This window comes from Diachasmimorpha longicaudata, chromosome 6, assembly GCF_034640455.1.
Source record: "Diachasmimorpha longicaudata isolate KC_UGA_2023 chromosome 6, iyDiaLong2, whole genome shotgun sequence".
Classification (NCBI taxonomy): Eukaryota; Metazoa; Arthropoda; class Insecta; order Hymenoptera; family Braconidae; genus Diachasmimorpha; species Diachasmimorpha longicaudata.
This window is the reverse complement of record NC_087230.1, coordinates 6718899-6746726: the sequence shown is the minus strand read 5'-3', so window position 1 is coordinate 6746726 and position 27828 is coordinate 6718899. Positions and strand designations below refer to the sequence as shown.

The 27828-nt window shown below is 41.5% G+C and overlaps 2 protein-coding genes and 1 non-coding gene across 10 annotated transcripts in view; 1 reads left to right on the top strand and 2 right to left on the bottom strand.

Annotated features, from left to right (window-relative positions):
- Positions 1–22080, bottom strand: part of Rim (Rab3 interacting molecule) — a 52734-nt gene extending 30654 nt beyond the window's left edge. For 3 of the 7 annotated variants that reach the window (XR_010299216.1, XR_010299215.1, XM_064124118.1), the window contains exons 1-6: positions 19988–22080; positions 16274–16478; positions 9513–9782; positions 8277–8504; positions 7678–7903; positions 108–339 (exon numbers count right to left, since the gene is read on the bottom strand). Coding sequence is in view for 5 of the 7 variants with exons in the window: in XM_064124118.1 (XP_063980188.1) it covers positions 108–339; positions 7678–7903; positions 8277–8504; positions 9513–9782; positions 16274–16478; positions 19988–20097 (1271 nt within the window). In the remaining 2 variants the exon portion in view is untranslated. The remainder of the gene's footprint in view (positions 1–107; positions 340–7677; positions 7904–8276; positions 8505–9512; positions 9783–16273; positions 16479–19987) is intronic. The other 4 variants (XM_064124121.1, XM_064124120.1, XM_064124119.1 and 1 more) reach the window with 2 other exon arrangements.
- Trnag-gcc (transfer RNA glycine (anticodon GCC)) lies at positions 10034–10104 on the top strand. Its single transcript has one exon. It is a non-coding gene; the product is annotated as a tRNA-Gly (tRNA).
- Positions 22081–23352: 1272 nt separating the features above from the next.
- On the bottom strand, positions 23353–27746 carry LOC135163337 (exostosin-3). Of its 2 annotated transcripts, XR_010299106.1 has the most exons (5): positions 27263–27746; positions 24585–27050; positions 24239–24343; positions 23957–24177; positions 23353–23709 (listed from the first exon to the last, which is right to left on the bottom strand). XR_010299106.1 is itself a non-coding variant. In XM_064122694.1 (4 exons), the coding sequence occupies exons 1-4, from the start codon at positions 27422–27424 to the stop codon at positions 24073–24075; spliced, it is 2838 nt and encodes a 945-aa protein (XP_063978764.1). In that variant the 5' UTR covers positions 27425–27746; the 3' UTR covers positions 23353–24072. The 2 variants fall into 2 exon arrangements, 1 of the variants encoding a protein (XP_063978764.1); XM_064122694.1 differs by having other exon boundaries at positions 23353–24177.
- Between the last annotated feature and the right edge of the window lie 82 nt (positions 27747–27828).

Below are 27828 nucleotides of genomic sequence, written 5' to 3'. Positions count from 1 at the left end.
AACTCCTCATCTCAGTTATTTCATTATTAAACCGTAATTGTTTCGCACCCCTGGCGTGAAAAACTAAAAAAATTAAACCTAAAAAATGAATTAAAAAAAAAACGCACCTCCGACTGTCGGCGCGCCACTCGTCGCCGCTTCTTCGGAAGCTCCTCCTTACGAGGGTACTCTCCTCTTTTCGAGGCTCTCGCGGTGGATGATGGCCATTGTACTCAATGGCCATGGAGCCAGTAACGTGATGTCCATTGTGAGATCCGTGTCTACGTGAACCACCGGACATCGAGGATGTGCCGCCCCCGTGATGATAGTACCCCTTCCCTACAGTAGATCCAAGAACTCCTAGTTTCTGAGTGTCTACCACTGGCTTAAATTAATTTTAGTGATAATTCTAGGTCAGCTGAGGATATTATTCTGTCCCTATCTAGACTATCGCGCACGCATCGGGGGCCTGAAAAAATTCTTATCAAATCTCTGACATTTTGGGTCGAAATTGTATTGTGGCTCTGATTGCATTTGTATAGCGACCTGTGGGAAATGGTAATAATTATGTTTATTCATGGAAGACATTAACATACAGTGTGTGCGGATATAGAGAACTGTATGGACGTCCTGACGGCGGACCAAGAGCTCAGGGTGAAAGGTTGAAAAGCGTGAAATATCGTGTTTTGCGGAGGAGTTTCATTGTTTCGTTCTGGTCTGATGTATTCGATTTTCCAAGAGTTGATGAATGTTTTAATTGAAATTTTCAACTCGAGGAATGGCATTATGTGAAGTCACTCATTTATCACAATTATAATTAATTATCCGAATTAAATAATTCCCTATAGATCGTGAGTAACATAAATTCAAGGCGGAAAGATATTCAGTAAAAGTTCAAGACAGAATATATTTCTAAAGCATTAAATGTTCTGTGGAAAATTTTATGAATAATTGATGATAATAATGAATTAGCTAGCGGGTGTTGTATTTTTTTGTTGCTTCTGTGTGTTTTAGAGAAGAATTTTTAAAAAGAAATGAGAGAGAAAGTGTTGATGTACCTGAGGGTGCAGAAACAGTGATCAGATTTAATGAAATTTTGATTGAGATCAAGTTTACACAGACACTGAAAAACGTGAAGGATAGATTTTTATGCACTTCAGTACATGGGGAAGACACACGCATGCACCCCCGACACTCACGATGTACACATAGAAAATAAATTGAAATTAATGAAAATAATAATAAAGGGTATCCCAATGAGTGAAGAATGGTCTGAGGCAATTTTAGGAGCAAATCTGCGAGCGATGGGGAAATGAATAATGAACAGATCAAATTTCAAAACGACGATTATCAACAATATAGAATAGGATATAAAGTCGTGACACTGATCGATTGATTTGTTTTTTGGTTTAGAAAAATACCGCGAGAAATTTCTTCATCTTCTCGTCCAGCATCGCTTGACGATCTATTCTGTCCCCGGCTTTGTCCCTTGGACTCCTTGGATTTGCTACTACTGGCGCCAGTTTTTCACCTAAAATCGCGTGATTAGGTAAGACTCATTATTCAACAATGAAATATTTGTTTCATCGGTCGATAAGTATTTCATTTTATGTTTTCAATAAGGATATCATTTTTCAGGGGATTTATATGACTAATGACTATGATTTTAATCCAATAATTCTCTAAGAATGTTTAAGTAATTGAAAATGACAACTGACTCAAGATATAAAAATTCTCTCAATGTTCATGAAAATCTGCTTCTGTAAAATTTACATCCCATTTCAAGACTGCAATAATTTGAAAATAATCCTCTTCCTGCGATCCAAAATTTTATATTTCCATACTGACTTTCCCGTAAAACGTAAAATCCCATCAAACTTGCCACCATTCCCCCAAAAAATCCAGTCAAACTACTCGTAGAATTTCAATGTTTCCCCGTTCACTCCAAACGATTTCCACCACTCCCCACCATACCCCTATCCAACGACCCTCTGATGGCCGAAAAAATTTGAATTTACCTTCTCGTCTGATCGCCGAAAAAAGTGAATCCCCCCAGAAGGATAAAACGCAGATTTTCGCTCACGACTCATCAGCACGTGACTCTGAAACCGAGACTGCGATAAGGGCCAATAAAAATGACAAATTGAAGGCACGATCGGTGCACGGCTGTCTTCCGTATGCGTCGCGTGTTACTCCCTCCATCCCTTTCCACCCCCTTCTCTCCCTCACCACCCTCATATTAGAATATTCCCCTGTGTATCAATGACAATGGCGGTGTGTAGGTGCGAGTTTGCACGTGCGCGATGTCCGTAATTCCCGCTACCATTTTCATCCTTCTTTCTTCCATTACCTCCTCCTCCCCCTCCCTCAACCGCACTGTCTTTTGGATACCGCAGTTCGCTTTCGCGCGACGAATATTTAGCCGATCGGGTGATCCTAAAAAAAATTAGCGAGAACGAAAAGGAATTCCAGTGGAGTGGACAATGAGCAGTTTCAGAGCGAGTTAAAAGACCATTGTGGATTTTAATCGAATTATATGGTCAAATAAATTCATATATTCCGTAATTACACGGTCTTTAGCGTAATTCTGTACTTGAGGTGGGAAAATAGTTCTGAGGAAAATTTTATTTGCGGATTTTTTACTGCAAATTTTGACAAAAATTAATGACAGTAATTTTTGCAGCAAAAATTCTTTCTGTCGATTGATTTTTGTGAGAGATAATCGATTTTGTAGAATTCTAATTTCACCGAAAAATATTACTTTATTGTTCTTAACAAGAAATTTTTTCGGATATCCGCATTGACAGGAAAAAATATACTGCAATGAAAAATTGAATTCATCCATTAGCTCCCCTTTCAAAAATAATGATTGATCTCCGTGAGAACAATGATGGAGCGGAATTTTATTCAGTTCAATACCAAAATTTGAATTAATCACGGTAATTTCCTCAGCATGATGGAAGACCCCTTTTCTTAATCAATAACTCCCCCAATTACGATTGTGAACCCCATCTTCAAGTCATGCACATCTCCAACCGATTCCGTGACAGCAACGAAAGTAAAAAAAAATGTGCGAAAATAATGCATTGACATAAAAAACAACCCTATTAAATGTAGGAATGTTTTAATTTAAATTTTAAAACATTATCAAAGCGAGACCCAATAAACCCCATAAAGAACACGTATCCCCAATGACAATGATCGCAATCTACCCTCGGAAGTTATTCTCTCAGCGGCTCTCTCCCGTCGCTATGAAAAAATTTACAAAAATTATAAAAAATAAAATTAAGAAAAAATTACTCCCCTCCCCTCGTCGCTAAGACTCCACTGTCAGCACTGCCCCCACTACAACAGTTAACACAGCCAATAAATAGAGGCTCGAAGGTGCTCAGGCGCCCACGTCCTCCCAAAAAAATAAGTGGAAAAGGTATACCTATGGTCGGGCGCACATAGAACGTGTGCAAGAAGTAGTAACGGAGTTGCAGACCGAGACTGGGGGCCTCCGGGGTCTTAATTTAAAAGTTAGATGACACCGGCTTACCACGTATAAATCACAGCTCCCACCCCCCTCCCCTACCGTACACCCCCTTCCAACACCCGCGGATTTCATGAAAAATTCTGCCACTGAATCCTGTAAAACTGCCGCAAATGTTCTTCCCGGGATTTCCACTGCTATTATTAGTCTTCCTAGGATTCTCTGTCCTCCCTCATTCCCCTCCCCCCCCGCCCCCGCAGTAGACGGTAGAAAAACACAACTACCCGGTTGAAATTAATGAGAGTGCGATTTGTTTATGCTGGCAAATATTTGGATATCCAGTGAAACGAGGAGTGGAGATTTCTCATTTCAATGTTTTCTTTTTCACCTTCATCCTCCAAGGTTCACTGCGTAGGATGCACTCGTATGTGGCTGGGGGGTTGAGAGAGGAGGGGGAGGGTGATCCCTCAATGGTTCCGGCACACGGAAAATATATTCTTTTGATGAGGATTTTACGTAAGAGGGTTTGAGCACGAGTATTATTCAGTAGCACACGATTTTTTTTTTATTCATGTGTTTGAGGGGATTTTTACTTCGAATCATTGAGAGAAGTTTTTCCGGGATAATGGATACAATAAATCTATATACTCTTTATGGCGATTGGATTCGTTCATTGTGAAGAAATATTTTTTTAAAGCATGAAACGGAAATGGTGAAAAAAATCGTCTCTCGCAGGTGCTTTGAATTATTGAAAACGAATTATCGACTAAAAATGATAAAAATGGATAAAACAAATTCAGATATCCTGTCATGACACCACTTTCCGGGAAATTCTCCACGTGGGGCCAGGGAAAACGTTTTCCCTGCGTTGAAAAAAAAATTACTGTCATTTTTTTTGTATGAAAATTTATTCGGTATTTTTTTTGATGGAGTAATTAATTGTGATTGAAAAAAATTGTTTCTCAAGGGTCACAGGGGTTTCCTCTATACGGAGAGGGTATCGATACAGGAACACGCGTATAACGCAATTAGTTTCATGGGCTTTGTCGCTTAAGGGGGAATTTTCGGTGAATTTTCCTCGATTTATCAGCGAGAAAGTATCTACTCTCACCACGTAGACTCAGGGCGGACGAGTTATCTGGTACAATGGATACAATTGTCAATGAATTAAACATCGTGGATAACATCGACTTACCTCCTAGTTTATACCTCTTCAAAGCTCACTACAAACTATTTCAATACTATAATCTAGAACATTTTTAATATTGTGCATCTACTAATGGGAGCAACAACGTCCTCTCCTTCCTCATAATTCCCAAGTATTGCGTAATCTCTATATTATTTTATCAAAGTATTCAGAGACCTATGATATTCTCCGACACACCTACGTATTGTACATGTAATGCCCTGGTTTATATTTTTTTATTGGAAAATATATCAAGTGCAACCGATCGTTCATAAAATCTTATTACTTCGATCCGCAAATAGACTACCATCACCATAATCGCCGACACAATTAATTATTTTCAGCGGATTAAAGGAAAAAAATGGGATAAATATCGGAGTAAATTATCGACTGAGAATGTAAAAAAAAATTCAGCAACAGGTGAGTGCACTCAACCCCCACACGGAATTCCAAACATATCTTGACAAACAGGACTGTCAAAAAAAACTTCCGCAATCGGAATCATTAACCATCATAAACTGGCGTGTGGGTGTGGCTGTAGGCATATTCTCGTTTTTATTCTCAACCCATTGACATTTTCCACACATTTTCCATCCCTCGGTGAATAAATAAATCTCATCGGCGGCCTTTACCTAGGGAAACGCGATTTTTTTTCGATAGACGGAGGGAAATAGTCTGGAAAAATTACCACAGGACATTCAAGAATATTTCCATTCTAGGGCCCGATAAATCGGGATTTTTCTGTAAAATCTCCCTTAGAAAAAATTCTGAACAACATTCTATTGCCATGAAAAATTGAGTTATTTCTTGTTTGAACCCACTAGGCAGTTTTACAACTAAAAAAAAATAATCGAGAGAGAAAACGCAATTGTAAAATCACTTCTCATTTCCAAATTACCATTTCTATTCCCCGCCACTCCAACTGAGAATCAATTCTACCCCTTAGTATCGCGAGATCCCCGAAAAAATCCTCTCCTCCCCCAGAATCAATAACCCCTCGTCCCAACCAGTGAAATCAATGGACCCTCACATTCACGCATATAAATCCCGAAGGGGCGCTCACTGGGATCGCCTGCACATGAGTGAAATCCGTGGAAACGAGCGTTCCGGGCACAACGAGATGATGATGAGGCAGTAGGGAGGGAAAAAAAAATGGTGAGAAGTCTACGTGCGTCATAGTTTCACTCTTTCATCCTCATTGAGGGGTAAGAGGGTGGTAAGACCAGCACGGAGAGTCCTAGCGTGACGGGAGATTTTCTGCGGAAATTCCGGGGGCCTCTGAATGGACCAGCCAAGGGGGAGGGGCAGATGGGGAGGAACGGGGGTGGCTGCGACTCCTGGAGGGCTCTGCAGGCGATGTTTGAATTCGCCCACGTGCTGGTCGCCTGACGTCACAGCGGAAACGCGTAGGCGAATCGTTCGAAGTGTACAGAGGGGTGAGTGGGTGGCGGAGGGACAAGGGAGGGTAGGGGGGATAGAGAATGGAGGAGTCAGGGGGCAGACTCTCCAAGGATCAATGCAACGACGGTTCCGGGGAAAAGGCAGAATCCCAACAACTAAATTCCTGCAGGATACTACATTCTCGGATACGTATACACCCACGAGACGAAATGGCGTGCAAGCCAGGACTGAATGTGGGGGAGGATAGGACCCATCGGCTCTAGAGAAAGCAGAATTGTTGACCCACAAGGGGAGACACTCGGTGATTTACGTTGGAAGCGTCTTTTTTCGAAATTCAAAGAAATTTTCTGACTACTCCCACGACTGATTGATATTATTTGAAAATATCCCGTACGAGTGCCACGTAAATATAATTTTTACCGGAAATTACGTATATTTTTCGGAGCTTTTGGCTGATCTTTTAACAATGATGTTACTGAAAACTGCAGGCGTGTGCGTAAAACAATATTTATTCTAACTCTGGTGATATTGATTGCTGGTATTCTATAACATTTGGATGGCGAAATTCTAGGGATTATTTTGGGGTTGTGATTGGGGAGGGAAGGCCGATGCGTGAGGTTCTGGGAATCGGTGGTGAGGCGCGTGGCTAAAAATATGGAAGATATTTATTTCCCGGAAAATGCGATTTGTGAGGGAAGGAAGAAATGTTTTAATTTCCACGGTCAATTGGCGATACGACAGACCTGATGAAGTATTAAAAAATGGATAAATGAAGAATTTTCTAGGCGATAACGAAGATAGCAAAATATTCCACGAATGAACTACGATTTCTTGTGAACTAGAAATCAATTGATTTCACTTCAGCATCTAATTCAGGGTGATGACATTACTGCGAGGAAATTACTCTGACCTTGTTCGCAGAAAAATGAAAGAAACTAATTCAAAGAGTTCTAGTTTATGTAAATTATACTGATAAAACCCTGTTAACTAGAAGGTTTAGGGTAAAAAGTCAAGAAGTCATCTTCGCACGACGTAGAATTCCCTTGAATATCCTAGCAAACCTCTTAATTTTGTAGTTGTGTGCAGAACACTCCGCAAATAAACTACAATTTCTTTTGAAATAGAAATCACTTCATTCGTGTCAGCCTCCAATTCAGGATGATGACAAGTTCTCCTGTTTCTTCTATTTTTTCTTTCTCCTTTTTTGAAATTCCAGGCATGCAAATTATCGTTTGACCTTCTTCTAGCCCCTGTGACGATGCACATGGAGAAAATATGGGGGAAAAAATGCTGCGGACAGGGGGGATGAGGGAATGTATGTGGGAATGTGGGAAAAGGAGGCCTTGGATATTCCTGTACCGAGTGCAGCTACTCTTTGCACGTGGCTGAATCCCTCCATACGCTCCACCAAACCCGTGCCTAATCAACTATAACCTGAGCCTCTTTCTCTCCGGCAGCATGAGAGCAAGTAGAAAGAGGGCTCCAGTTCTAACGGACTGTTTCAACGTTTTATGAGAAATCGGTTGCACTTATCGAGGGAAATTTTAGTGGTTGAAGATGTTTACTGTTATCACTGGCTCTGGAATCATGTTATTGGGGTAAAGGGACTTTGGTTTTGTGGTCATTCGGCACTTACCCTTCTCGGATTCGTCGTGTTCGTCACTCGCGCACTCTGGCGTACTCCGCTCTTCCTCACTGCTGCTAAAACTCCGCTGTTGATGGAGAGAACCGGGAACAGTACCTGATGACTGCTGAGAGGTATGACTAAGTGGTACCGAATGTACTGAGTGTTGCTGATTCAAATGAACTAGGGACGGGTCTACACCCGGGTGAGGGTACCCCATTGAAACATCCGAGTTTTCCTGTTGTACAAAAATTCAATAGTTTTTTATTTTCATGTTTTGGTCTATTATATGGAAAAATTTGTCATTTTCTTTGTGATAGAATATCTTGTATATTTGATTGGTAATTTCGCATTGCAATTTACTGCACGATGTACAAATTTAGCAGCAAAAAGAAATTAATTTGATTTTGAGGTATAACAGGTCAAATTGATTTTTCGTAGGATTTTGCTTCTTTGGGAAAAATTATGTGAGAATTTCGCCAATTTTTCGTCTTCCGTTTCCGAAACAATTGCGAGCCAAGGGATCCCCATCGCGGATAACACGAATTATTTGATTATTTTAACTGAATGTGTCCCCTCATACAGAATATTCTCATGTTTCGTATTCATACTTTATAAATTTGTCTCGTTCTCTGATAAGTCTGCGCATGTTGCCTCATGAGACCATCCAATTCACCCCGATAAAGATTGGGATCATCCTCGGGAAAGGCAGCGGGATGTCTCGGCGTTTGTTGTGCATAGGAAGCAACGACAACGTGAGGAGTCGGTAGGCTTCTTGAATGTGCTGACACAGTCATCTCCACTCCACTGTCGCTGGTGGCCATCCTGCGCGGTGGCATCTACATACACACAATTCATTCCTTTCAGTATCTCATCCCCCAAAAGCCCCTTAGAAGTGAATGACCCCGGAAGCAGGTGAATAGAAAAGTATAAAATAATAGACAAGAGCGGAGGGGAAATATTTTTGACGTTAATAAATAAAGGACAATTTCACTGAACGGGTTGGCGAGCCGTGCAACGTCTGGAGTTTAATGGCTTTTGGCCAGTGGCGCGTCCTCGTACGAAAGTTTTTCATTAGTCTTCAGTGGAAATGATCGATCCGTTCTCAAACCTACCCTGCGGCAGTATAAACGCAGTCTTCTTTATTTTCATCGATAATGGCTCCAGCGAAGTGCCTCCGAGGGGTAGAGCCATTGACCCAGAGAATATATGATAAATATAGAGGAGCCACAAAATTTGATGGGGAACTGGTAGGTGGAGGTATCCGGTGGAATTTATTGGATATGTCTTTTTCAATGGCTATTATCAATAAATTCTCAGGGTGTTTCATTATGTCGTGTGGCTGTTTTATCATTGATATTGAGGGCGAAAATCAGGGAACTCTGAAATTTTACATCCAATGATTTTCACTAATGATAATCAATGATAACGATTTTCAATTTATGAATATTTCTTTAAATATCAACTTCTATTGGAAAAAATAAAAGTGAATTGTTTTCAAGAATCCTCAAAAAAAAATTCCAATACTCCACCGAGAAAGAAACCGCAAACTCAAAGAATTTTCCAGCCTCGCAGGCACGAAGTTACGCGAGCCCATGCACAAGTGAAGTGAGCTTTTATTATCGAGAACGAACCGATACAACTTGATACTTTCACCGATAATGCACTCCAAGTTACGACAGCCGGGGGTATCCAAATGCAAGTTATCAGAGAGTAGAAACTTTGATTCTGCAGTTTGCTGGGAACTAGCAGTAACTTTAGCAAATATAATCCCAGCGTCACTCGGGGAAGTGATAGGACGTGGAAAAGGGCATGAATTAAGGTTGTCATTTTGACATATTACTCACCTGCTCCTGCTGGGAGTACTGACGTCTGAGAAGACTACCACTGCTCTGGAGCAGCGGTAGATTCTCCTTCTCGGCAGCACTGTGAGCGCGCTCAAGTTTTGGCCTCTTGTCCTGGGTCAAATCGGTGAGGCCCGGGGTACCCTGCATGTCCTCCTGCATTCGCCTGAGCATAGCTTGGTCCGCAGCGCCCAGGCCCGATTTAAACATCCACTGGCCCGTTTTCGAGAGCAGCTCTTGTTTCTTACGACACAGGATGCACACCCATATCACCTGAATTAATTAAACAATGTAATTAAATAGATAAAAATTGGTGATTATTTTTTTTTATCGATTGAGAAACTGGATTAAAACGTTTTCCGGGAGTTTGCTTTATTGGGCATTAACACCAGCGTTGGGGGCATCCATATGCGCTGAATTAATTGAACAAATGGAAATTCGTCATTGGTTTTCTATTAGTAGAGACGATACCTGAAAATGTTTTTGGGCTTGAAATACCCACTAGTTTAAAGACCTATACATCAGCACCGGTGGTTCAATGGTAGAATGCTCGCCTGCCACGCGGGCGATCCGGGTTCGATTCCCGGCCGGTGCAATTAAATTTTTTTTTTTCATAAAAGAATTGGGCATTCATCTTTTTACAGGGAAAAATAAATCCACAATTTTTTTTTTAAGCACCTGGAGGGGGGCTATGAATATTTGATAACTATCTCCCAAGGTCTCACGGCTCGGACAACGTCGGTACGGTAGGAATGCGCTGTAGCTACATCTATAAATCAATAATTTGCAAAAATAAAAAAAAACACAAATTATTGATTTATGGATAAAAAATTATATTTATTCAAACATAGATTTATAAAAAAAATCCAAAAATTTGAGATATGGCTGAAGATTCAATGAAAATTTTAAATCCATTTTCACCCCAACAATAGTCCGCACTTCTCCCCCATATTGTTGAATATAAGGGCTTAATAGTTTTCCTTTTCTCCCCCTGCCCCTTCCCCAAATTTTAACTGTTCGAGAAACGACAGAAGAATCAAGATAAACTCTATTGAATGAGATTGGGAGAAAAGGCTTACCGAAAATGGCAACTGAAATGAAATTTCGTCAGGGGGTTTCAATGAAACGGCAATTGCCCACTCCCCTTTCCCCCCTTCGCCAATCGAACATGATGCAACTGTGCCGTAACAGTTGGAAAATGAGACTTGATCGATAATGGTTTTATCTCCAACACATCATTGATGCAACAAAGCATAAATGTTTCATCCTCACCTCTCTCGATTTTTATTCACCAGTGTGATTGAGAGCAACTGAAATGGGAATTATCGATTGTAACGACACATTTGGTACGACAGAAGGAGGCAATAAAAATTTGTATCCAACATCTAGTCTTACAACGATTCTCCGGGTGCAGGAGGGAACATTCTTCACTGCTTTCAACCGTTAAATTTTCGAAACGACCAACGCCAACAGCCCTCCACCCATTTCCAACTCTCATCCCACCAGTGGGAAATACCTTGTGTACATTTTCGTATACCCTGATGTGTGTTCAAGCACCGACAGACAGTAAACTTCTCGTTCCGCTTTCAAACCACCCACCGTTCACCTCTCGAATCGAACATAACGACGACAATTGCAGTTGTACTTTATCGATTGCTTTCTTTTTGTGTTAGAATCGAAATTAAATTACGGCCATTGTCTCTGGTATTTTCTTGGGTTAAACTGAGGTAAACTTCGAGGAATTGGTAATAGGATTGACCCTGCAATCAAATGTCGGGGAGAATACAATATATTTTACCATTTTATTTCGAAGTGGTGAGAGAAAGTTCAGATTACGTTTGAGTGATTCTACGTATGAAAACCTATCTATGATATTGTGTTAATAAAAATGGAAGTAAAATGAACGTTAAAAAAATATCCGGCGTTGAATAGCATTCGAAAACTTTCAATCAATCCCTAATCATCATCAATTATCCCTCCAATAATAGACCCAATGAATGAAACCATCGTGAAATAGATTGCGAATGGTGAATAAACCCGAGAAAGGGCTATTGTCTTGAGAAAGAGAAAGAGCATTCAGAATTTTACGTTCTCACCAAGGGAAATAGTTGGCTTCCTTGGATCATCAGTGGAGCAACTCTCTCCCAGGAACAATGGAGTCACTGACGAGTGTTATCTCACCTCGCAAGAATCGCTCAGCTCTCCCATTACTATTTTAAAATGCTTTGAGATGCACACACTCACCCCCAATATCAAAGCAATTTAACTTGAAATTAATTCCCCCGGCAATTTGGAGGGCAGGGTGAAAGCTGTCAACCATCAAATAACATGTACTTATCACCGTGTTGACACAGTTATCAGATGAAATTGACTGATTTGTCCCATGGAATTTCGAGGTATCAATGCAGCCCTGGCATCTGCAACTCGTGTCTTAGCATAAATTTATTGAGGAGAAGGGAGAGATGAAGTTGGAAATGGCATCGGCATTTTGAGACTCCGTGAGACTGCATTTAATTATCCCCAGTGGAGTGATATACATTCGGATAATCTCCGCTGATCGCACTTGACAGTATCCCCCAGATTACATAATCCCAGTGGTTCGAGTTATTTTCAATCGACGGGACAAGAAATCCGGAATTCTGAATTCTGAAAATTAAACCTCGAAAGCCACTGTACACCGAAAAGCGTCAGATAATAATATTTGTTGAACTCTCGGAATTTGTTTAATTAAGATTAATTTTCATAGAGAGTTTAATACCATTAGAAGAAATATCTCCTCTCCACAAATGTTTATTCACTGGAATTCCCACGATCATCGCTTCCCTCAAAATGTTTTTTGCCCTCTGATTTTTTCCCTCCCCCGAGCCTATTCTCCACCCTATCCACATATTTGCTATTTTTTACATCTAAAGCAGGAGATACCGAAGGATGCAAGAGCCTAGAGACAAACCGTGGATGCACGGGAGATGCCACGCAAACCCCAACGGTTTCCCGGTGTTATTTTGATCGATCGCACTGCGGAAGCGTTGCAGAAGCTCCACAGAATTGAAAACCCACATCTTTTTCGCCTCCCCGGCGACTACATTAACCGTAAATACCCAAGAAGCATTAACACAACCAACAATCCCCAAATCATTTCCAACCAAACCATCGCTGATGACTCTATTTTCAGTGGCTCTCACTGATAAAAAAAACCGGAAGAAATGGATTTCCGTAATTTCAACAAACCAAAAAAATCCCCTCTTCCCACCTCCCCCGTTCGCGGTGGGCTCGACCATCCACTCTGCAACGTGGATCGATAATTTTCACCTGGCGTGGCCCAAGTGGACATGAAAGACAGAGTGAGAAAAAAATGGAAGATAAAGGAAGAAAACTTACCAAACAATAAAAGAAATTACGAGGTAATTTCAAAAAGAAATAAATTTTATAAAAATTTCCCAAAAAATTCGGTAATTCTGAATTCTGAACTTCAATTAAAATTACTCCATAAAAATTCAGTAACTTTTCTCTAATTTGTTCTAACATTGGAAAAAAATGAAAATTTGTTCATTAATCTTTCTCTGAATAATAATGAGCTTCAGCTATTTATTATACTATTGTATAAAATTATCTCAATATTTCTGAGCGGAGTAATTATATTTTCAGCAAAGAAAATTTTCCCTCTGAGTATAAATTTCGCTCCACGATAATCATTCGTACGGTAAAGTTTGTCCTGATTTTGAGGGAATTTTTTATTCAACTATTTTCTCTATGTAAACTGTAGTGAAAGTCCGTGTGCAAGCCCAAGGTAAAAAAAAAACCCACACACCAGTCGGAAAAGAGAGGGTTGCGCTCCGTAAATCGCTCTGAAGATAAAACACCAGTGCCTATCGATAGGGACTTAGCTGGTAACCCAGTGACACGTGGGGTAATGGCTGTTACCGTTCGTGGACACTAAAGCGCGTCGTCCATACAGATTTTAATCGCTCACCCCTCGGCCACCCGGCGCGTCACACCACCCTGTCTCACCCCAGCGAAAGTGACACGTTAAAAAGATCTTAACTTTGACAGTAAATGTTTTATTTTTTCACTTTGGTTTTTCCATTTACCACGAAATCGATTTTTCCGTCCATTAATTTAATGCCAAGGTATCGTGCCCTGTTGCGTCCCTCGGAAGACGGGAATAATTAAGAAATAGATATTGTTGACAGTTAGAATAGGTAAATTGATGTAGACGGTGACAACATTGGCGGACCCTCATCAGGAGTCTCGACCCACCGAATTTACGAACAAATCAGAGATCAATTTCATCAGAGATCAATCTGTAAGAGATCTAATCATCGAGGGATGAAAAATCCAGGATCTACCGATTAGAAATCTGTTTCCCGGACGCCAAAAAATATCAATTTTACGCCCGCTCGAGCAAAAAAAAAATATATATATTGTTGATAGCGAGAGTAGGCGAAACAATGAGGCACACGAGGGTTGGATAATTTGACGAGTTAAAGAGGGTAGTTCAAGGGAGAGAGGAGGAGAGTGGGATTGCGTGTATGTAGGTCTGACGAGGCGGCCTGTATTTCATCCCTCTGCCCTCTCGTGTGCCAGACCATCCCAAACTTAGATCAATATGTTGCGTCACGTCGCCCGCGATCCCTTCCGCACATCGCGCGCCACCATCCCCACTGCTCCGCGTTTATTTCTCCTCGGCCCTCTCTTTGGTTTGGAGTTTCTCGGGAGGGCTTTGAGGGAAGGGGCAGGAGTACTCCTCCCTCCCCTCCCCCTTACCCTGCCCACCCCCTGACCCTTCTCATAGCAGCGCACAAGCCTCCAGTGACGTCACGCAGGGACGCGCCCCATTCATAGGCCCCCACGCAGAGACCGAGGCGAAAAGCGTGGATATAAAAGTTGGGGAATCTACCTCCCGACTCAATTTTCCCCTCTCTCTCTTTCGCTCTCTCGGACACAAACGACCTTGTGTTGTGCTGAACATCCTCCCGACCCTTGTGACTCCTCTCGTCGCGCTTTGACGTTACGGTTGTTACGATTCATTTGTAGTTATTTCAAACTATTGGTTTGATGAATTTTTATGAGAGACACTTGCGGAATAATTTATATTTTTTATGTATTGTATAGATTTTACTTAGATTGAAGGTATTTGTGATTATTCCAGCTTATGGATTTTTTAAATAAATTTACGACGAACAGACACGATGGGATTTTTTTCATAGTTTTGCTAAGTATTAATTTCCTGAAGAGAGGTATTTAATTTTTCGGTAATATATTCCTTCATAGTCGAGTCACTCCCCAGCAATTCTCATTTGATTCAATTATGACAATTGTGTTACTCCAAAAGATGATATTAGTTATAACCTTGAACGAGCTTCCGGTGTAACTTTAACGATTAGAGAAGTTACTCAAACTTTTTCCTACAGAAATCATTAATTTGGGGAAAGTTAAGCATGAACATTTTTGCGACATGTCGGTAACAGTTTTTCAATGCCATGCGATCATTTATTTGGTACGAATAGATTTTTCTCGGATTTAATGTTGATGTATTGGTCGAATTCAAATTAATTCGCCTTTCGAGGTTATGTTTGGCGTCACGGCGGAAGCGCGTCAGTCTCGTTACGATAGAATGGAAGGAAATGGATGGGAATTGATGGAAAATCAATGAATGATGACGGAAGTCACGATGATTCATGTTTCACTGGGAATATTTCAGATTTTTCAGAGTAAAAATAGACTTTTGGCCGGCGAAGAGGTATATTCTGTGGATAATCTACGTTCGCAGGGCGATGAACTCGCGTGTATAAACCCTCACATGATTAACAATTAACATAATTAACCATTTTCAGTAGAAATGGACCGCGCATGTCAAGATTATTAATAGAATACCCGCGGTATTGAAAAAAAAAAGGAAGAAAAAATTTTCAAGACAGATCGAACACTCATTATCTGAATATTGGCACCATCGATAGGGGATGATTGAAAAATATCTACAAAGATACCCCAGTACACAAAACCTCGACCATAATTATCCACAAAATATAGAAAATCATAAACCATTGTCCCAGAGAAATTAATCCCCTGCCGTTGTTAAAAAAAAATTAGCAAATTATGGTACCAATTAGTGTCAATTCTCCGCGACCTCAAAAATTCCCCATTTCGGCCAGAATTTTTGCGTAACAAAATTATAAATATCGATAATCAATAGTTGAAAAATCCAGGCAGGACGAGCGCCATGGAAATAGAAAATAGCCGGCGGCAATAATGCATCCATCGCGGTCCGTTATTATTAACACCTCTCAAAATACGCTGATAATGTCAAGGCTGAAAAAAAAAAGTTGAAATATAAAATTCCCCTCCCCCCCTCTCCCGCGCGTCTCGTATTTCTGGTTATCCCATGTCAAGGAGTGTCAGACCGTTATTACCAGCCCGAGTAGAGAAATGTTGGCTGTCTATCGGGCGTAGTAAAAGAAGATGATAGTCAGACGTGAGCTATCGCTGTCTGACCACTTCCCCGTGGCTCGTCTGTATCCACTGATTTCCCAAGCCTCAAGATATATTACTTCGCAATAATGCAAAATGCCCGAGGGATACAGCCAATGTGCGGACCAAGGATGTATTATTTTTCCACACGATAAGGAGTAAAAAAGTTATTTGAGTTTTCAAACAGCGCTAAAGTTTGATAATTTATCGGTGACATCGATTGTCCGGAGAAATTTTTCTTCACTCCACCAGCCGGCTCTCGGTGGTGGCTAATATCTGGCATTTTGTATTCTTACCTTGTTCGATCTGAGGGTGACTTTGCCACCGCAACGCGCACAGCACCGTATGTTGCAGTAGTTGCAGATATGGCCAACACCGTCCGCAAACTTGGTTTTCATGCATATGTGACATGTATCCTCCAAGTCGATGCCCGCTTTCTTGTGTTTCTCGGAGCGGGCGCGAATAGTATCCTCGAGTATCTGAACCTCGTCCTGCTTTCGCCTGAGAATGAACGAAGATAAAAATTGAATTAATCTCCAACTCAATTAATTTATTATTTAAATTGTATTACACGTCCGACGGATTGAGGATTTAAAGCAATATTGTCGGAATTTTTCCAGTATTTCACCTGTCGTGTGGATTTTAAAATTATGCATGCAAAAAATTTCACAAACCATCAACGATGGGTGCCAAACCATCATGGCAAACACGGAGAGAAAAATTCAATAAAAATCGCCAGGAAAAAATGGCAAAAGATTACGTCTCGACGTTTCGTTTTTTTATCGAATATTTCACTTCATGAAAAATATAACGGAAGTCCCGTGGATGGCAAATGCACATCAGACATGATAATGTGGGTGGCTCGTAAAGCAATCCTGAAAGCGTCCAGCCTCCCACTCCTCCTCGTCCATTAAGCTGGCACCTTTGCCACCGTGGAAAATTAAGCCCAAGTATATCCTGCATCTTACGACCAAAGGGACTCCCCATCCCCCTGACCCACCAAACTCATCATTCCCGCCCACCTCAATCTACTACTCAGTGTTTGAGTTTCAGTGGCACGCGACTACCTCGATATTAGACTCGGTCCCAGTGAAAAGGAAGAGGGTGATCATGCCAACTTTTCGACAAGTTGAGAGGAGCTTAATGGGGCAGACTTGCATGATTAGTCTATTCTCTGATTTATGAAAATTGGTGCAGAGATCGTTAAAAACCAGGAGAAGAGAGATTTCCCCAATTGATTTACTGAATTACGAAATGTTATTCTTATATTTTCTAACTAATTGTTGCAATCGAATAAAGCTCACATGAAAAATTACTAATATTGCCGGATGAATAAATCAGCCTTACAAAAATTCTAGACTCAATTTTAAAACTCCAATACGAAAATCAATAATGATTTACCCTCCCCCCGCGTTTCTTGCAAAATATCTCCCGATTATCGGAAAAGTTCTGTAATATTTACCCATAATCTTTCCTCGCGTGCAATTTTTTTATCCCCGCAAGAGTATCTCGAAGAGGAGAAATATCAAAGAGCGAGAGATTACGTCGTAAAGACGAGTTATCACATTGATGTTGGTATCTTGTACCTCTCCTCGGCTTTCATCTCCCCCCCAGCCCACCCCTGTCCCCCTCGCCAGTTCCTTCACGGTTGCCGATAGAAGAAGCAAACCAGCCTAGGAAGTGAATAGAGAATTCAGCGGTATCGGGCTTCTCTCGAGAAAAAAGAGAAGAAAAATAGGTTTAAAGGGAGTGCACCACCCACACGTGGGAGGTTTAGGCCCGCAGGTGGGTGGCAGAGCCAAACAGATATGTGGGGGGAGTGAAACAGCATTTACGAGAACGACAGAAATACGGCGGTGAGGGATGTTGAGGGGGGAGGAGATAGAAATGGGCACCTTGCTGTGGGATGCAATTCGATCATCCACTGTCCCAAACCACTGAAAATTGTGCAACCTCAAATGCTTATCACGACACAGAGAAGAAAATAGGGATGAAACGAGCCGACGTCCTCACAAAAAAATGAAATTTTGGAATTCGTGAAACTACTCTACTCACATGAATCTCGTAAAAATAAAATATAATTTATTCAACTGAAAAAAAGGTAATTTAAGAGGAACAACCCACTTCATCAGTTGTTCTACATAAAATTACATATTTTTCCGCGAGAGAATAAAATTTCTGGCAAAATGAGACCTGCACTTCTTCGGAGAACTATATTGAGCTGAAATGGAATGCTGGAGAGGCGGGGAAAGGGTGAACTCTGTTGAGAGAGGGAGAGACTGAGAGGAAGTGATGCCTTTGCCATCGATGAAACTCAATTTGTCCGGGTGGGGGTGGGGGGTGAGGTAGGTGAACTGAAATAGAATTAAATCTCTGCCGTGCATCGCTACTCCCAATATGCACACATCAAAACTCAGTCTGATGGATTTCATGAATTTTGTGGAATATTTACAATGTTTATCTCATTTGATTAGCCATAGCCATATCCTGGATTTTGTCACCAATACTTCACTTTTGGCAAAATACATTTTTCCCACCGAGTGCAGGTTCATTCTACATTAATTCCTGCAGCCCCCCGACCCCTAGAAGCCAGCAAGACCCGTGAAATGATATTCCAAAACAGTGGAAACGGACAATTAAATTTAAAGTCCATAAAAAGAATGTCATTAATGTGAAATTACTCCACATTATCATCGCCTAATTAAATTAATTAATTATATAACAATTTATCCCTCTGAGGACCTGCCAAAATTATCTGAACAACAAAATAAAGACAAATTGTTTGAAATTTCAACGAGTTGAATTGAGTGGCGAGTTTTAAAGTCCGTAAACATTTGAGGATTGAAATCCGAGTGCGAGGGTGCGCGAAGGAAATAGCTGGGGGGACGGTGTCTTCGATGCAGTGAACACACAATGAGACACTCTTGCGAATCGAGGACGAGCGGGTATTAAAGCCCAAAGAGGAAAAGCGGTTGTGGAAATAAGTTGAGGAGAGAGGAATGGGGGGAGATGGAGGGAGATGAAAAAAAAAAGACTACACGATAGCCCATTGGTCCTCCTCTCCATCATTTTTCCTACAACAAGCTCATAGACGAAATAGGTATACCAAGTTTTGTGACCCTCGGGCTAGACGAGACAGAAAGATCGCCTTCATAGCGCATCATACAGGGGCTTCAACGAAAAGAGAAGGTATACACTGTGAGGTAAAAGAAACGTCAACTGAGGATTATATTCCAGCGACGTTTTGTGTCCCCGGGCGAAAAGAACGTGCGCCCTCGACCTATCCAAGCCTTTAAAATTTTTTCCTAATCATTCCTCTTCATTCCCCCTTCTCCCTACTCTCTCTACTCTGTCCGTTTATTACGGAAATGGGGATGAGGATGATGAAGAAAATGAGAATCACGAAAATAGTAAATTGGAGGGAGGCGGGGAATAAAAATATAAATAGTAGACAGGGGAATATTCAATAGAAATTATGTAGGCGAAGAGAAGAAATTGGAACATTATTTTAATTGTTCCAATTAAATTTTATGCCTTTGAGATTGCAGAAATATTTACGAAGCTGTCGCGGAACATTTCCCTAGTACAATACAGTAGTTTTTCTTGAACATTCCTCTTCTTGTAATGGACAGAGTTGTCGCAGAATGATACCGCAAAAATGCGCGGGAGAGTTGACAAAATAAATATGAGAACTGAGGATTACGTCGGATTCGCTTCTTACGTTGCAATTGGCAGTAGAAGATGCCAATGGCGGAGTAATAATTACGTGAGCTTACGAGGCAATTTTAAACATTAGTTTACATGATGATAAAACAATATGAAGATAAAGAACTGAGATTCAATACTAGTGGAAAGAATGAAGAATATCTAAATGAAATTAATAAAAAATGAAGAGAAATATATCAGCAAAATATCGTTATAAATATAATTTCGTCCTGAAATATTGACTTTGTTTCCAAAAAAAATAGAAGAATCAGGAGAACAATCTCCATCTCCTCAATAATGCTCACCTCATGATCTCATTCTCATGCTCTTCCTCCTGCTTCTGGCGCATCATAACCCCCTCGATGATCCTCCTCTCCTCCGGTGTAAGATGAGACATATCAGGTAAGTCCGCCATCACGGTATAACAATGGTGCGTGTAATCACAGTTAACCAAGTGCACAACCGTCTCCGTCTGCGGCGCGTCAACGACGATAGTCTAAGTAGTCCCCCAACTGGTATATCAACTAGATGAATGTCTAATACTACAATTCCATCTACACCCGACCGAGTCATCCGCCACCAAGTGTCCAACAACGATAACAAATCAACTGACTATCCTTCCTTGGCCACTTTACACACTCACACCATCGTCCTCTCCTCGTAATACCAAAATAGTATTGAAATAAGTGATAAAACTCCGAGCCATCGATTGAGTTCGCATTAATCACGCAAATCACTGGATATTTTAACCCCCTTAAAGCCCCAGCATTGCTGATCAGGCACGAGGTGAATGTAATATCCTCAGTGTCTTCATTATCACCATTATCGTCTACGCAACAGCACAGCGATAATAGTCTGTCGTATACAGTCTCGTTGTTATTAAAGATGGAGTTGTCACTCGTTACAATTTTATCAATCGCGTCATCCGCCCAACGAATCATGATCGCAAATGGTCGATTAAAGGGGGCTGTATCATTATCATCGCCTCCTTTATGCCCCCCGGAGACTCAATGCTATCAGCCGAATAATAGATTGTTCCAAGTCCCCCGACCCCCCTACAACCAAAAATACACCTCCAACTGGTGAATTGGATAGTTTGATGGTTTTTTTTCGCCTTCTTCCAATTCAGAGGAGCACCAAATCGATTGAAAATGAAAACAGGTCACTGGCACATCCCTGTAACACCTGTTCCAACGCCATTGCAATCATATCCATGGCATAAACCGTCTCTATCTCTGGCTGAGGTACACGAGTACCTGGTACTGATGATAATCAGCAGTTCACTGCAATTTTAGGTAATGACATTCCAACGAATTTCCCTTTCTCACCGCTGATTCACGTGGCTAACACCGTTGAAATTTGGTGGCGCTCCTATATTCTCTGCAGCACTTTAATTCAAGCACACGCAATACATGTACATTGTACAAGCCACTCGCGCACACGTACACACTCATGTACCCGACGTTTTTACTCATGAAGGGGAAAAAAAAACGTTACAACTATTCGAATGAAGTGGAGTGTGCTTCCAAGGATACGTCAGGTCTGCAGATACTAGAAAATGACGTTCTCTGGGGAGGAATTAATTTTCTATTTTTCTTCTCACATCTTGGAGAGCTCCTGGAGGATGGAGATGGGGTTATGGGGTTGATGGAGTCTACGCCCTTGGACACAAGACGCAGAACGCCCTGGGAATAGACTAGTGGGTGCTTGCGATACGTTCGTAATCAAATGACCTTTCGATTCTCCTCATCGCCTCCAGCTGATTTCGTCAATCCTTCGCTCATTGTTCTTCCTCTCACATCTCTCGGGAGTGATAATTCTGGGGGCTGCGGGTTTCTCGGGACTGTTGCACGTGTCTCTTGGTTATTGACAGGTTGCTGAAGTTGGTCTAAGTGTAATTCTTCATGCGCGCCATCCCGCGAGTGATAAACCTCGTACCTTCATCGAATAATTTTCCTTCATTCACTATTTAATGAATCAGGGGAATCCCAGTGATTCTCGACGCTTGTGGTTTTGGTTCAGTCTCGTCTCCTTCTTGATCTTTATTCCTGGTGGTTCTTGTCACTTTTGGGGCACATCACTGGGGTACACTAAAATTAAACACTTCTTCTGTACCACTGGAAACACAAACATTTGTGGATTGGTTAGGGGTTGGTTATGGCGGTACTTGAGAATATTTTTGGTCTATTGATTTCACACACTGTTCGAAGATAACCATTGGGTAATTGTATAAATAATTATATCTGCTGTGTGGTGGTGATCGGGACTATTTTAGAGACAAAATACTTGTGTGGCCCACCATACTCTCCTCGTCTCGAGGTTGACGAGATGCGCGAACACTGGCTCGCCCTCGAAGTGAACCCCCCCGATGAATTCTGGCTTCGTGTGTGCTCGTCAGTCGTCGACGAGTGCATGAACGCTACTAAGGGTGGGGGTGAGACTGTGGATGAGTCCTTTCGGCGGGGGAGGATGGGATGTAGTGAATTTATCGTGATAACTATCGATAAAATGTCTTTTATGCGACGAAAAAAAGATTCTAAATTTTTTCTACGTCTTCTTCAATATGGCGGCCAGAAAGGCGCGAAAAATCTACAGATTCTCCTTAAATGAGTCTTCATTCGCGAATTATCCGTGCGATAAGGACGAATCACAAACCATAAACGCATTTACGTCACGAGAAACCGCGTATTGATCTGGAAAACAGCCAATCATGGCGCTTGGACCAAGTCGGCACCCCGACTGCGCACGATTTTAGCGATTCGCGGGCGCCATTCAAAATTCAAACGGCGGTAAATGAACGGGAGAGGTGAAATACTTGATAGAAAATCTCTTGATGAATTTGTCAGCTCTGTAATGACTATTTGAGAGCTAAAACTTCAGGTTGTTCCGCAATTCGGGCACCTGCCAAATTTATTCCCTGGCGTCTGTCCAAATGTCATCAATCAAATGGCGAGTGCTCCCGTATTTACACGGGAAATGGAAAAAAAGACTCGAGTTGAGGGGGTTGGGAAACTCCTCAGTGGTCACTAGTCGATGATTATCATATGCTCGAAGGGATGATTGATTGCTGAGAAGGATTGTGGGGGTGAGACTAAGGGTGTACCTCACAGCAGGTACTTGATGTGGAGTGCTACGAGAGCCCTGGCTTTTACCTTTTTGATGAGTCTCGACTTCCACCTTGCTGAATATGTTTCATGCATGTATTCAAATCCCGTATCATCCATGCAAAATGGAGAGGGGTGGGGAGAGAGATGGGAGACAACGGGGCGCTGACCGCGTGTCCTATAGCAATCGCAGTCCCACCGCAATGCAGAACGAGACGGTTTTTCGGGGGGGATTTATGAAAAGGTTTCCTAAAACCGAAAATTATCGTTTTTCTTTCACTACATATTCAGAGATGTAAATGGCTAATCTTTTGAGGGGAAAAAATTACATTACTTTAAAAACTGTCAACAATTCATTGGAAATAGGACAAATAATCCCTCTTCTTGAATGTTTTCGTCCAAACTTCAGGAACTTGACCATTCACTTGAATAATTACGTAACCAAAGGGAACATTCAGCCTCTTCTTCATTAATAACTTTTTTCCTTAAACGGTAACGAAAATAAGTCATTTTTTATCAATAATTATAATATTGAATTATTTTGGTAAAGAAGGTGAGATAATTTTTCTTATCAAAATGAATATTTATGTACAAATATTGATACATATTCTTCTACACACTATTTACAGTCAATTAATCACTTAGTCAAACTTTCTAATAGGTAGAAAACATTTTACGTTTTTTGGAAAGCACTATCGACGTTATGGCGTATTAGACTGAGTTTTATGATGCTTTTTGAATATTTGAACTTACGTTAATAGCAGTCGAAGCCCGTATCAGGGTGAACAGGTACGTAGAGCACGAAATTCATGATTATTTCGGTGTGGAGAGGGAGATAATGAATTTTGCGCGACAGTTATCGAGTGAGTTATGACATTGGCAGTACACGTCTTAGGATTTTCATTGAATTTCCACATCTAAACCTACAAATTTCACGAAGAATCAGTGGAAATGATAACTTGTAGTATAATCATTCTATAAAGGTCAATAAAAATCAGAAGAATTCAGATAAACACAACCATGAACTTTCCAATGATCGAAAAGTGAATGTCACTAAATAGTTGAGTTATAACTAAAAATTTACGTATTTGGAAAACTTTGTTTGCTACTGAGAAATTTACGATTCCATTAAATTTTCTTAAAATCTGAAAATACATTATTTTCCCCTACCCAAAATCAGTATCACACGTCTGTGGATTGGTGATCAACTGTCCAAGAAATTTGAATTCTTCTCTAGCCATATTTCATTTTCTATCATTTTCTTTTAAAATTGTTCTGTTCACTTTCTATATGAATTTGAAGCACTTCTGCTTGTCATGAGGTATTCGAGTCTTAAAGAGGATCGAGTCTGCTCGATACTGAGTGTTTAAAAGGGGCATGTACCCGAACACCTGCAAAAATAAAGGTCAAATTAACGATAATATATTCAAAAGTTTATTTTCAATTACTTACTTGAGAAAAGAAATTTATGCATTTATGACGTTCCTGGAAGTGAGTATCATCTTCAGAGAGGGAGACTGGACATCCAGGGCATCTGAATGTCCATCTGGAGGTCACCTACATGCGGCAAAAGAACAAAAATGCTTAATATAAATGTAACAACAGGAAATTCATGTAAAAAAAAAATCTCAATTGTTTAAAAGACATATCCACACAATAATTTGAATAAATAACATTTAACACATGAAAATGGGATCATTTAAAAATATTTTTCACGTTATCTGTTTTAACAAATTCCGTTTCATAACTATTGTGTGATAATTTATCTTTTTTTCCTTCAATAATCAATTTTACTCACCTTCACAGGTGGTTTCCTCGTCAAATGGGAAATGAGAAAATTCATAGCAATGTCTTCGCAGTTCATGTACTCATCGACCTTATCCCTGATGGCCTGTGGCAGCCAATTTGTATAAAGATATGTATAATGTTTATGAATGAAGGCAGCCCCAGTGAGAACCATGGACAATTCACACGAGTAATTCGAATTATAGTTCCAAGCATTATGATAATTCTGATCCCAAGCATGGAATCTCCCAGGAAAGCCAACGACCTGATCCCTGTGCTCCCTCCAGACCCTGAATCCAAACATAATTTCATCGTGCCTCAAATGGGCATCATCGTCCACAGAAAGAATGGCCTCAGTCTCGATGGAATCAAAAGGTAGAAATCTGTTATTGAGGCTGTTCCTGGGTGCTTTGATAACGACAATGGGGACCCCTATTTCCGGCCACCTGAGATCTTCCATGGGTGGTTTAGGGCTGTTCCAAACAACTAAAACTTTATTCAAATAGGGTAGACCATAGAGTCTTGCCAGTGAATTAATCAACACCTGTTCCCTCTCGTAAGTCAGCATGATAATGGTAAACTGTTCCCTAGGATGATTGCCCCCAAGTGCCTCACTAAATTCCTTCCCAGCACCCCCTGCGCCTTTGCCAATGGGTCGGAAGCCCACCTCCGACCCAACGAATTTGGCATCACTAGGTAAAACAGTGTCAAAAGGTAGCTGAGGATAGAGACTGAAAGGATTCATCCAGTCGTTCCAAATCTCGTATCCATGGATGAACATCGTTGTGTAGTTTCTTTTGAATCCTGGTGAGGGATATGGAGGCTCCAGTGGTCCCAGGCTCTCTTCAGCTTCGGGCTCGGAGATAATGGTATCAGATTTCAATGGAACAAAAGTCTCGTTGAAGACACTTGGACTAGCGGCCTGAGCGGCTGGAAGAGGAGGAATTCCCAATCTGTCCCTCACTGAAGCTATGATAGTGTCCATGCCCCCCTGAGCAGTGCCCATGTACCTCTCCCAGATCATCCTTCCTTGTCGTCTCATCGCCAGGAGATCATTATCAGGGATTGCACGGAGAAGAAAATGCATTTCAGTCACTCTAGCTTTGGGGAGCAGGACAGCAGCTCTCCTCCACGAGATCACTTCACTGTAACTCAGGACAATCTGATCGCCCCCCAGGATCACAGGGATGGCTCCAGACCTCAGGGCTTCGTACAATCGAGCTTGAATAGAGGATGTGGAAACGTAGCTGGCGTTGGTCGGTGTCAGGATCAGTGAGAATGTCGATTCTTTCAGAATTTCTCGTCTCGACGATTCAGTACCACACAGAGACCAGTCTAAAGCCTCATTCCTCTGCTCCTCAGACGCTGGAATACACTCGAACTGCAGGTGAAACTGGTCCATCGTCGTTCCGCTCGACATCTCCTTTAAGTGTTGGATGATAAAACTGTCCAGATTGTTCTCGTCCTCTAGCCGTTCCAGATCGACCTCAGCATCGTCAATCTGTTTCGGTGTTGGCGACGATCTCGAGCTCTTCATTTCCCCTTGAAAAGACAACAAGTATTTCCTCCTTGCTGGCACCATTTGGGCACACTCCTGCCAAATATCACCTCCGGGGGGTCCCAATATCGGTGGCACAGCCAGATCAAATCCCTCGCGAAATTGATTTCTTCTGTATGTTGACTGAACGATAATTGCTCGACCAGTGTCAACATTTGTAAAGGTATTTCCAGAGATTAGGGTCAAATCCCTTCTCGATAAATTCAGGAGTATGTGATTTCGCCCGTCTCCACCCCAGTAGGGCAGAGAGTGCAATTTCGTGGTGTCCAGGGGATTTTTGAAGCCCAGGGACCGAGTTGATGGCACTGGCAGAACTTCCCCAATTAAAACGATATAGATACAGGCCTCTGCTGGGTTGGACGTCAAGTGAGGATTGTATCCCAAAGTTTGTTTGATTGTGGTTCGCAAAAAGCCGTCCACATCCCAACCTGGATTTATTATCGAGAAGACATCTGGATCGTAGAGATACACGGGGAAGCCACTCGTCAGGGCGCAGCGACTGTGGTCGAAGCAGTTGTACATCTTGCAGGAATGAGGATCAGTGCTGGGAAGCGTTGAGGGTGGAGAATTCGTCAGGATTCGCTTAGGAGGTGCTAACTCTGGGGTGTTTCGTTCCACTGCTTCACGCTGGGCTGCCTGCGCCTGGACAACACTCATCTTGAGGCGATCGAGGTCCGTCTGCTGGTGCAGAAACTCCTGTTTGAGATCGTCGATTTTCTGGGTAAAACCACTCACTTCCATCTGGAGACGTTGACGCTTTGCCTCGAGGTCTCGTAATTCATTGCTCACGGATACTTTTATTCGCAGCATCTCTTCGATTCGAGATTTTAGATCTGACGCCTTCATCGAGGTGAAGTCTTCGAAGGCCTCCAGCTTCGAACGCGTTCGGTGGATGTCCATCAGGGGAGACTCTGCTTCTACCTGAATGGGAGGGAATGGGAGGGTTAGAGTTAATACAGCAGTAAATAGTTTACGCAGTCGGGGATTTATTTTTTATAAGGAGATTCAATGATCTATTTTTACTTCGAGCCACAAAAACCAAAAAAATATTAAGAATTTATCTTATAAAAAAATATCCTGTAAAATCACTTTTTCTTATTATTCCAGTTATCCTGTGTTTTTTAAAGAATTACCTTTGATAAATAATAATGAGTGAACAGAGGAACAATGAACAGAATCGAAGCAATCAGGATGATGATTCTGGACAGTTTTATGTGTGCAATCCAATTGCACATCTCCCTCGGTGTCCCCAGAGGATGATAGGCAGTGCCAGACTCCAACGAAGGCCCAGCCATTCCCCCAACGTATATATGGAAACCTCTTAGAATTCACTTATCGTTCCACATCTTCGAATTGTTTAAAACCAAATAACAATCACTCAAGTTTGATACGACCACAACATTGACCTACGTACAGCCTCAAACCACGAATCGATGAAACGAATGAAAAAGTGATTCCACTGTCTGAGGTTTGGCGATTCAATCCAGGATGAGGGATAATGGGACTTGATTCGATTCACATTGGTGGTCATCGCTGACTTATTCGATTCATTTTTTATGAACTATTTGTTCATTGTTGAGAATCGATGGGTGAATGTGACTGGCACAGAAGTCATAGCGGGGGGATTGTAGGTTAACCTATATCACGCCGGGCGTCGATAAGTCTGGCAGGGACTGTACCGCTGACGCGCAAGATGGCG